This window comes from Sycon ciliatum, chromosome 1 (assembly GCF_964019385.1).
Source record: "Sycon ciliatum chromosome 1, ocSycCili1.1, whole genome shotgun sequence".
Taxonomy (NCBI): Eukaryota; Metazoa; Porifera; class Calcarea; order Leucosolenida; family Sycettidae; genus Sycon; species Sycon ciliatum.
The window spans coordinates 79,063,904-79,074,802 of record NC_088643.1 but is presented as its reverse complement, the minus strand read 5'-3'; the positions used below and the strand labels follow the sequence as shown (position 1 = coordinate 79,074,802).

Below are 10,899 nucleotides of genomic sequence, written 5' to 3'. Positions count from 1 at the left end.
GTTGTTGTTGTTGTTGTTGTTGTTGTTGTTGTTGTTGTTGTTGTTGTTGTTGTTGTTGTTGTTGTACCTGTGCGTGTGTGTTTTTGTACTTACGTTTATGTATGTGTGTGTGTGATGTGTGGTGTCGAGTTGTTGATTGCGTTGTTGCAAGCCGACATGGACATGTATGTGCAATGCATATAATAATTATTATGGTGAGTCACGCTATGTATTGGTGTGTGACGCGACGTGTACTTTATTGCTTTCCCGCTGCTCTGGTGATTGCGTGCCAGCTGCAGTATTTGTACAGTGTAAATAAGTCATTGGTTTCTTTGTACATAGTGTATGGACTAGGGGTGATGCATAATAAAGCATCCTTGCGCTGCCACTGCCGCTAGTGCTGCTGCTGGTAACATTTTGCTCTCTGGCTGTGTAAATACTTCAGAAGAAATACAATCATGTACATGTACATGCTACTACTTTTTCTTTGACTTTTTTCATTGCAATGTTTCACTATGCCATCTCCACGCCGTGTATTTTGTACTTGTTACCCATTGTCCTTCTTGTTTTTTTTGCTGTAAAGAACATAATAGTATTACTCTATGTGCATGCATGCACAGTAGATATCATGTGATTCATGTCATAATGTCTGAGCATTGTATTGCCACAGTAATGAATGGCTCTGCCTTGTTGTGGAGTTTGAGTTTGTGCATGTACTTTGTGCATGTAGTGCGTGTGCAACTTGGGATGGTGCAGCTCACCTCCACTACTTGACTATAGTAGAGTCATGCGCCGAAGAATGTGGAGCCCAAGAACGTCAGAAGGCCCAGAGCACACTATACTCCTGCATAAAGTTACATTATGATGTACTGTAAACCCAGAATCGTTCGCACCCGTTTTAGTTTGCGAATTGCAATGGCAAGCTTTTTTTTTGCACTACCAACGTTTGCGACTGGAGTTAATTTGATGATTGCCTCAAGTCTACAGCTTACCGTTTCGAGACCACTTACTTTCGCGATTTCACACCCATCGTGAAAATTGTGACCATTTCAGGATCGCAAAGGTTTCTGGTTTTACGGTATGTAGTAATGCGTGCATACAATCTCACCGCCCTGCTGGTTCTTATTCTCTGGTCCTTATACTCGGGGGGAGGGGGGGTATACTGTAAAGCGTGAAATTTTCGCAACGTTTTTTAGTTCGCGTTTTCGGAATCCGGACAGGTTTGCGAGGTTTTAATTTTGCGATTGCAGAATTTGCTACTGTGGCATTCATGCTACACCTTCCATGGATCTCCTTTTCGCGTTGTCTAAATTTCGCGATTTCCACGCGGTCGCGAATTTCGCAGAAATTAGACCATCGCAATAATTTCACGGTTTACAGTACCTGGCAATGGCTCGAACCCATAGCCCGTCGTACACCCCCCCCCACAAGTAGGTACGGCGTGAGGACACAGCATGTTGGGACGGAGGAGCATGCAGTGTAGCAAGAAGGAGCTACGGATGTGTGTGATCCCCGATAGCAAGAGTACATGTACTCTTGCCGATAGCCTAATCGGCAGGGCACTGTCCCGAAGACACGGGTGCTGGGTTCGAATTACGCTCGTGGATCATTATTAATTTTTGCAACGCACACACACACACACACACCACATACAGACACACACACACACCACATACAGACACACACACATTCTGTTGCTGCCAGCACATAGAAAAGACCAAATCATCTGAAAATTAGAAATCTTTGCCCTTGCGCTGTGATACAAGTACATGCAGAGAATAAAAGACTAGGAAAAAATGGAATTAAATTGCTTTGTCGGTTAATGCCAGACGCAAGGCTAGATAGATCGGAGTAACTGGATAATTCAAAAATAACACTTGTACCAGCCGCAGGACCACCACAAACAACAGCAACAACACACACAAACACACGCGCAGCAAAAAAACTAGAAAGGGACAGTAATAAATGTGCTAGACCAAAGAGCACCCTCAACATTGCAAAGTCTAATAAAATAAGAAAAAAAGTAAGGGAGACATAAATCACCTAGGCTTTACCATGTCTATTGCAACAACAGGTAGGAGCAGGTAGGAGTGTTGTCTGGAAATGACAGAAATAAACGCGGTATTCAAATGTCTGCCCGCATTCAGAGCGTGCTACTCTATGAAAAGGTAAATGTGCCTATCATCCTGATAAATATAACACCAGCCGAGATCAGAATTGTCTTTTGCTGATTTTAGAAAGCGTCCCCGTTATCAGCACGAATTTGTATTCTTGTACGTGCATTCTTTGCACAGTGTGCAATCATGGCTAATTTGTAATTGTCTATCTGTAAGGCCTGCTTCACTGGTCACCATCTGTGGCGGTTTGCTGAACAATATCGCTCACACCATTGATGCTGTTAGTGATCGTTGTTGTCTGCTCCTCGTCTGACACAACGGTATCGGAACCGAGAGCGGAAGAGTTACCAATACTGCCGTTTGACAAACTGGGTTGTGAATAGAATCGTTTGCGTAGTATAGTGGAGCTAATGCCCTCTGTGTACGGCAGAAAGCGAACTGGCATCAACTGCTCGACCACATTGCGTGCGGGAAAGTTCACCATGTCGTTACCACGCACATACAGTGCTTTCTCGCTCGGTGACAAGTCCACGATACACTGAAAGAATGCAGATGGATCCGTGCTGTGTATGCAGAACACCTGCAGAGTTGAAAATGCCATGTGCACACATACACACACACACACACACACACACAGAACTGATATGATAAGTGCCATGATCACGTAGTGCAATCCAATGATGAAGACCATTGTTACACATCGTATGTGCGTGAGTGTGTGTGTGTGTGTGGGGGGGGGGGGGGGGGGGGGACAACGGCACTGTACAGAAATTGCAGACACGTAGCACATTGGCCCTTCGTACAGAGGGACAAGAGAGAGAGAGAGAGAGAGAGAGAGAGAGAGAGAGAGAGAGAGAGAGAGAGAGAGAGAGAGAGAGAGAGAGAGAGAGAGAGAGAGTTAGAGTCAGCAGCAGCGTAGGGCAGAGGAAAGGAACAATCACGTCAAGCTAATCTGTGTTCTATTACGTCACGAGTACGGCAAGCAACTCTTCCAAACGTCACTGACCTGATCGGCATGTTTGCGGACATTTTTCATCCGGGTTTCCAGCGAGTCAATCGGTGTTTTCTTCTTCAAAGTTTGGATGCTCTCATCGCTGTGAACACCAATGATGAGCTGAAAGACAAGATAGAAGAACACCACCACCATGTACATGTAGATCTACACCACAGTGCAAGTACTGTAAATCAACTAATTTTCGCTGGCGATTTGATTTCGCAGCTTGGTACCAACCGGGCAAATTAAATCGCAGGCCAAAGTTTGTCATGGAGGCAAATGATGCATAATTGAGCCATGGATGCATGTGAGAGCAACACAAATTAATACCGATCGATTTCTTTTCTGAAAACCCCAATCGGCCGAAGTTTAATGACGGCCAAAAGTTTCATTTCAAGATTGGCCAAAATGTGTTGATTTAGGCTGTGTTTACATGAGGCGTTTCAACCCGGGTTGAGTTCGACCCGGGTCAGATTTCAACCCGCCATGTACACAAAATGAATGGCGCGTTTACATGACGCTTGACATGCATTGCGCTTGACCCGGGTCAAGAAAATCGTACTAACGTACTTCTGTGCGTATCTCGCGCCAGGTTTGAACAGCACTGCACATGCAAATTTTGCGCGAACGGATTTACGTGACCATGCACCATGCAGGACTCTAGAAGTGGACTTTCGGCGGCATATCAGTATTTGACCCGGGTCAACTCTCTTCATGTAAACGCTCACCTATTTTGTCTATCGTACAGACTTTCAACCAGGAGTGAACTCGACCCGGGTTGAAATTTCTCATGTAAACACAGCCTTAGGGGGCGTTCGTTTTTGATCTACAGGTTTGGGTAGAAACTACTTCTTTCGGTAGAGGTGTTCGTTTTTTGAAAAAATTCTACTGAAAAGGGTAGATTCTACTTTCCTCTACCGGCTCTACCGGGAAAAAGTTGGTAGAGCTACGGGATTTCCAGCAAGATCAAGGATTTGTACACAACTCCATACAGAGGAGAAACATTTCACGTACACATCGTGTGAACTACTAGATCTGGTAGAACAACGTTCGTACACTTGCCTCTACCATCTACCTCTATCGGTAGAGTGACTCTACTCTACTCTACCAGGTAGCTAAAAACGAATGCAACCTTACATTAGGTCAAAACCAGGGAGTAGTAAAACACCGGTACTTTACTACTCCCTGGTCACAACTATGTCTGATCCACTTGGCAGTGTCAAGACACACAGGTGAAGGCAAGCCAGTTGAGGCCAGGGAGCTGAGTCTTTCGGCAAGCAGTCCAATGCGCAAGAGGTCAGGTCATGACACCAGTACTTTCAGTCTCCATTTTGCAGTGCAATACCGCAATCTCTGTACAGCAGCATGCTACGTGTGATGAGAGAGAGAGAGAGAGAGAGAGAGAGAGAGAGAGAGAGAGCCGAGTGTGAAGTTAATCGCCCCCCAGGGTGGTTCACTCAGTCACTGAGCACAGGAGCACCTAGAGCAGATACATGTAAGCCCTATACAGCACACATGCAGAATGACATACAGGCATGGAATCATTGGACTGCCAATGGAAAACTAACCCGTTGGCCCAGGCGTCGCATTCTCCGCAGCAGCTTCTCGTGACCGAAGTGAAACAAATCAAAGCAGCCAATGGTGAACACCTTGTTGACCACCTCGTCCTCTTGGATCTGCAGCGCTTCCGTGCGCTGCTGCTCCTGTGTGATGAAGAACACATCAAACTTCTCTTCATCACTGAGAGGAGATCCACTGGCGTCAGCAGCGGGGACGGGGGATGATGATGCGGAGCGAGAAAGTTGGTTTTTCTCGCCGGTTGACGGTGCTGCCTTGGAGCGTCTCTCCAGTTTGTGCGCCAGACTGCTATGTGCTAAGCGCACCGACAGCAGCAGCAGAACTACTCCCAAGATGCCATCTGCCAATAGGAACAAGCAGTAGAAAGGCACTTACTAGTATACACATTAACGCATGGCAAACACACCTGAGCCTAGCTTCAAGAGGAGATCCAACTGCTAGAATAAGCACACATGTGGCCACAACAGGCAACAGCCTTGTGACCCATGGCACGATGGGATGAAGTCAATTTCCAACGCTCACATCACCAGTGAAAACAACAAGGGTAGAGGGCTCGACATGAAGATCCAGTGGAGATCAATATAAACACACGTACGCTAGAGTCAGTAACGTTATTGCACGTACGCTAGAGCCAGTATTGCATGTCAACTAGAGACAAACCCAATATCCGGACAAATTAGATATGTTAATATTCTCATCCTCTGTGATCATACTAAGTATTTAGTTTGGAATTCAAAGGCATTAAACAATACTAACCTGGTCGAGTCATAATATTACTAGATGACGAGGCCATGCAGAGAAACGCCAGACCAAATGATTCCAACTTCTCCTTGAGCTTTCCTGCCATGTTTGCTGCAATTTTCACCTCGCCGGCTGCCCCCGCAGAGCCAAAGTGTCTGTGACAGACAATAACAGAACAAGATGTGATGTCAGAGCTACGATTGGGTGTTCCATGGCATGCATTGATGAAATCCTCTTGAGAAAGGCAATGCCAGAGTTGCAGGGAGTGTGTCACTGACAACACACGATCACAGCAAATGGCCATGACAAATACACAACCTGCAGAAAAACTACAGCATTGGGCTGGATGCACTAAATTGATTATCTCTGAACGAGGATGGGAGGGACAAGGTGGGCTTGGGCATGCTCATGCACCAACATATGCACACCCATCCACACACACACACGTTATTTGAGGCATGGGTTTAAAAGTTCTTGGGCACCCTGTAAGACGGCAGCATTCGGTTGCGTTCCCAAGTAAAGCAAAGCAAAGAAAAAAAATACAACAACAACAACAACGACGACGACGACGACCAACAACAACCAACAACAACAACAACCAACAACAACAACAACAACAACAACAACAACCAACAACAACAACAACAACAACAACAACAACAACAACAACCAACAACAACCAACAACAACAACCAACAACAACAACCAACAACAACAACCAACAACAACAACCAACAACAACAACCAACAACAACAACCAACAACAACAACCAACAACAACAACCAACAACAACAACCAACAACAACAACCAACAACAACAACAACCAACAACAACAACCAACAACAACAACCAACAACAACAACCAACAACAACAACCAACAACAACAACAACAACCAACAACAACAACCAACAACAACAACAACCAACAACAACAACCAACAACAACAACCAACAACAACAACCAGCAACAACCAGCAGCAGGAACGATGATCAATATATTCACTGGCTTACTGGCAATAGCTAATGTGGAAATAATCCTGGACACGGACGACTCCTAGAATGAACTCATAGATGAGTATAGAGCACGTTGCCAGTAGGAAGATGAACAGCTGCACGTTGGACATGTTCTGGGTTTCCACCGCCATCAACAAACTCCACAAGCAGAGGCAGTTGAAAATCTTCCAGCAACAGAGCACACAAAGGCAGGAAATACTGAGTATATAGATGAAAGAGTACAGGACAAGACACCATGTTGGTATAATACCTATGTCATTGCTTGTGTCATTACCTATGTCACTGCCTGTGTTATTGTCCATATCAATGCACAGAATTATCTGTCCTCTCTTATTCCACCACATGTATAATAAGTATTCTAGGCAAACCACTAGCGATGCAACTATCAAACAGGACTTTCTTCAAACAAACATTCTTTCGAATATTGCCTTGGCAAAATAATCCAAATATTCTATATTCCTCTGCTGTGGTTCATTCACTTCACGGTAGGTCGCTTACTTTATCGCAGAACGCATCCATGAATCCGCCAAGAACAGGATCATCAATCTGGCCGTAAATTTTCTTTTGCTCGCGAGCCACCATTCCATCAACATGGTCGAGAAAGTCGTGGAAGAAAACGATGAGTGATGCAAGTACACTGAACTGGAATCTGTAACACAACGTTGTGTAGACAGACATGAGTGCATAGTGGGGATAAAAAGATATTGCAAAACATCCAATGAACTAAATACACCCAAGGTGTGCTTTGAAGAACAGAACAGAACATAAATTCCTTGCAATTTAGGTATTCAACATTGATCAGTATTCCGATAGTAAACTACTTGTGCAGGCATTGCACAGTATTCTGCAGTTCCAAATCTCCACTCCAGCATGTGTTCTATGTACGGGAAACCCATTTCAGTTGGCCATGTCGGTTTCGGAACGCTTCGGAACTATTTTCATCGTTTTGTTATTTAACTGAATATAACCTCAAGAACGTACAATGTAGGGTTGCAAGCGCAATCGTCGTGAGCTAAATGCCTTCATTTCCTTCTGCCATGAGCCCTGACAACACTGTGCACAACCTCATACACTGTGCCAGTCAACAACAGTACGAAATCGAGCCCACAAACAATTCTAAACCAGCCCCTGCTATAATCTCTCCCCCACAGTGCACAGTACGAAAGCTGGCACGGGATGGCCAACCCGCACTACGGGACCGGAATGAATACCTATTCTTACTATCGGCTTAGAATAACTACACACCGGCTGCACTCTCAATTTTTCAGAGAACTATTTAAAAAAAGCATGGGCATCGGCTGGTCCTTTACTGGTTTCACCGTACTACTCCCGGTGCATGGAGCTTCACAGTAATCTCAACCCCCCGCAGCAGCAGCAGCAGCAGCAGCAATCTACATGTACACAAATGTGTCATATTCACTTACTTCAGAAACATAGCGGCAATCACTACCATCGCAGCTCGTGCCGACGAGAGGATGTTCGCTGTGAAGACGGTGTACTGTTGACCATTGAGTTGAGCGTAGCGCGGTATTCTGGCAACGTGCGGCGACAGCTTTACACTGAGCGGTCCATACATGTATTTATCGTACCAGGGTAGCTGTGAGACGACCAGTCAAAACGGCACAGGTGAGTAGAGGCAGACGATGTGCAACCTTGCAACTAGTACTGCTTGCAACCAAAATGGTTTTGTCCAAACTTAGGGCCCCACTAGACCAGCAAGCATTGTCATTAATCAGGAGTCACGATACCATAAACGGACTGTGTTTTCCTGGGCATACCCACACCATGTGTACTACTACTAGCAACTGCCATGGACATAGGAAATCCGGTCGGAGGTCACGCGGCCCCAGGGCGCTGGCCATGCAGCCGCGAGTACGCATACGATCAACATGTGCACTGCATGCAACATTCTGTACGCACTCAGGGCGCCAGCCCCGGTCATTTCCATGTCCACGACAGTACATGTACGTAAATAGGAGTAGATTTCTTGTAGGAAGCACCCACTCATAGGACACATACCGTATTATCTCTAATATAAGCACAGTCTCCAATAATAGCACGTCTCCAATAATAGAACACCTTGGGGCGGCATTCAAAAAATAAAGTGCTCAGTCTCCATTATAAGCACACTGTGTAAATTCATTATCTGTACCGGCGAAAAAAACCCTGAAATGTGTGTGCCATACATGAATTTGGCATGGCAACATGCCTCTGAAATGAGGTTGAAATAATAATGGAACAGTCTCCAATAAAGGAACGTCTCCATTAATAGCACGGGGCGGAGGTACATTGAAAAAATAAAGGACCGTGCTTATATTAGAGATAATACGGTACCTCATTTATGGTGATTGTTTAGAACAAGGGCACTGCTATATAGAGGGCACTGCGCCCACTTTTATCGCAATTTCTTGCGCGCCTCCCACATTATACTCTAACCGTGGGCAGCCTCATCATTCTTGTCATGATAATCGACCAAATACCATGGAACTGGGAATTACTTACTGAAATCCCAGTTTTTTGGTTTCCGGCCATTGTGAACTTGTGTCTACATGTCATGTATCGGATCATCTGGGTCTATGGAATCCTATGTTATTTTATTTTGACTTGTTTGAGGGTTATTTTATTTATTTAATCAACATCTTATGGCTTCCGATGGCAGCCAAAACGGGAAGATGTGGGTGATAGCCAACCATCGTTTGCTCTCTCCTGCCATTTCGGACGCAGCGTTCAGTCAAGGTTAGAAATGAGCACACAGTGTGTGTTCAAACTGGTGGCCAGAAAAAAGCTACGTTTATGCCATCGTAGATCTACGCGTAGTGACAGGCGAAATTTATGGACGGTCCCTTACTCCTTCGCCAGATGCTGGTGAGGTGAAATGAACACAAGTTACTAATTCAAAATTCAAAACAAACATGTTTCGTTCACCTCGATTAATTCAAGACTGAAGAGTTACCGTCAACTGAAACTTGTGAAAGATGAGAAAGAGTAAGCAGTACCATACTCTTGTTGTGAAAAGAATTATGAGCAATGCCCTTACCATCTGAAAGAGAAGAGTCTCAATTGGCTGCAGTGCCAAGCGAACTGCATCGCCCGTGCTCCTCAGAAGCTGAGCCATTGAAAGGTCTCCTGCACCGGCCTACGGCACCAATGACTGCTTCAACCTGACGATGAACAACAAATCCGTCCGTTCTACTGTCCAGCTGCAGTGACTGAGTGTGATATCAAGAGCTTATGAAGTTATGTGCCAGTACTGCAGTATTCTTGTTGATTTTCAAAAAACAACAGGAGCTGGAGCCAGTGTAGGATAGGAAGGGATCGATGCACAAGTACCGTACAAGCTAGCTGTTCTTCTGTCTGTGGCTTGCCACCACGTGCGTGCGCGCTACGAAGATTTCACGTGGTGCGGTAGCTCCTATCCTCTTCCATGAAAAAAACTTCACTTCATTCGAATATTCACAGACCGATCTGTTTGAAAATGTTTTCAAATCAATTCAACGGCAGACTGAGAAATGGATTTCTGATTTCCTCCACCAAATCAATGACTGAATGAGCACTCGAGCAAGAACGAAGGCGGTAAGATCGAGTTGGTACTTGGTGCTGGGTGTATTTACATGTGTCGAAAACACTCGACTCCTCTAACTCTACTGCCTAACTCTTTGTAGTCTAGTAATAAGTACCATGGTCTACTTCTAGCTAAACCCACACGGTACTGTTGGTAGACGTCTAGACAAACCACATGGCCTCAACCAGGGAGTCGTACCCTAACATTTGGGTACGACTCCCTGGCCTAGCGCCTCAGCTCAAGGTTTACTTACAAAGTCTTTACGACTTTAGTTTGAATGGACTTGTCATGTCAAAGCACAACAAAGGTCACGTGGGGCACATGTGCAAGTAGTTTTGTGCAGTCATCCATGATCCAGTCAGGCCAGGGGTCATCATGCATCATGTCGCTGAATCAGCATACTACCAAGAGTACATAATTATGTACTCTTGATACTACTAGTACTACTACTACAGTAGTAGTACTGGTACATGTGACTGTGATCATCACAGACTAGATGTACAGACTCAGTCAACTAAACTCAGGGCATCAGAAAAGTGTCCTTATTCGCGAAGTGTCGTTATACCCAAAGTCTCATTATGTATACAGGTAGTATCAAGAGTACATAGCCCCCCCCCCCCCCCCGGGTTATGTACTCTTGGTAGTATGGACTTTGCTCTGGGCATGGAAATTCTGCCGTTATTCGCAATTGTCGTTATATCCGCAGTCTTTAGCGTTGACTGTACTTCTACTACCACCAAGAGTATAACCCCCCCCCCCCATACTCTTGCTACCACCAAGAGTATACCCCCCTGGGTGCCCAAATCACCTGGTCACCACGCCAGCAGGCGACAACTTTCACACCAAGGTTCAACTCAAGTGACAGGACTGCACCCAAAAAAGGTCAAACAGGCTAGTAAGTTGTACCCTGC

General features: G+C 45.2%; 1 protein-coding gene across 1 annotated transcript; it reads right to left on the bottom strand.

The window, feature by feature from the left end:
• Positions 1-1,701: 1,701 nt before the first annotated feature.
• Positions 1,702-10,139, bottom strand: LOC135805683 (uncharacterized). The gene is made up of 8 exons (XM_065319767.1): positions 9,464-10,139; positions 7,851-8,023; positions 6,925-7,075; positions 6,424-6,590; positions 5,425-5,564; positions 4,659-5,008; positions 3,103-3,210; positions 1,702-2,676 (listed from the first exon to the last, which is right to left on the bottom strand). The coding sequence occupies exons 1-8, from the start codon at positions 9,539-9,541 to the stop codon at positions 2,320-2,322; spliced, it is 1,524 nt and encodes a 507-aa protein (XP_065175839.1). The 5' UTR covers positions 9,542-10,139; the 3' UTR covers positions 1,702-2,319.
• Positions 10,140-10,899: the final 760 nt, after the last annotated feature.

Coding starts and splice junctions, on each gene's coding strand:
- LOC135805683 (XM_065319767.1), bottom strand. CDS start 9,541: ATGGCTCAGCTTCTGAGGAGCACGGGCGATGCAGTTCGCTTGGCACTG. Junction 6,591..6,924: donor TGGATGCGTTCTGCGATAAA/GTAAGCGACCTA, acceptor TGTTGCTGGAAG/ATTTTCAACTGCCTCTGCTT. Junction 3,211..4,658: donor TGCGACGCCTGGGCCAACGG/GTTAGTTTTCCA, acceptor CTTGTCTTTCAG/CTCATCATTGGTGTTCACAG.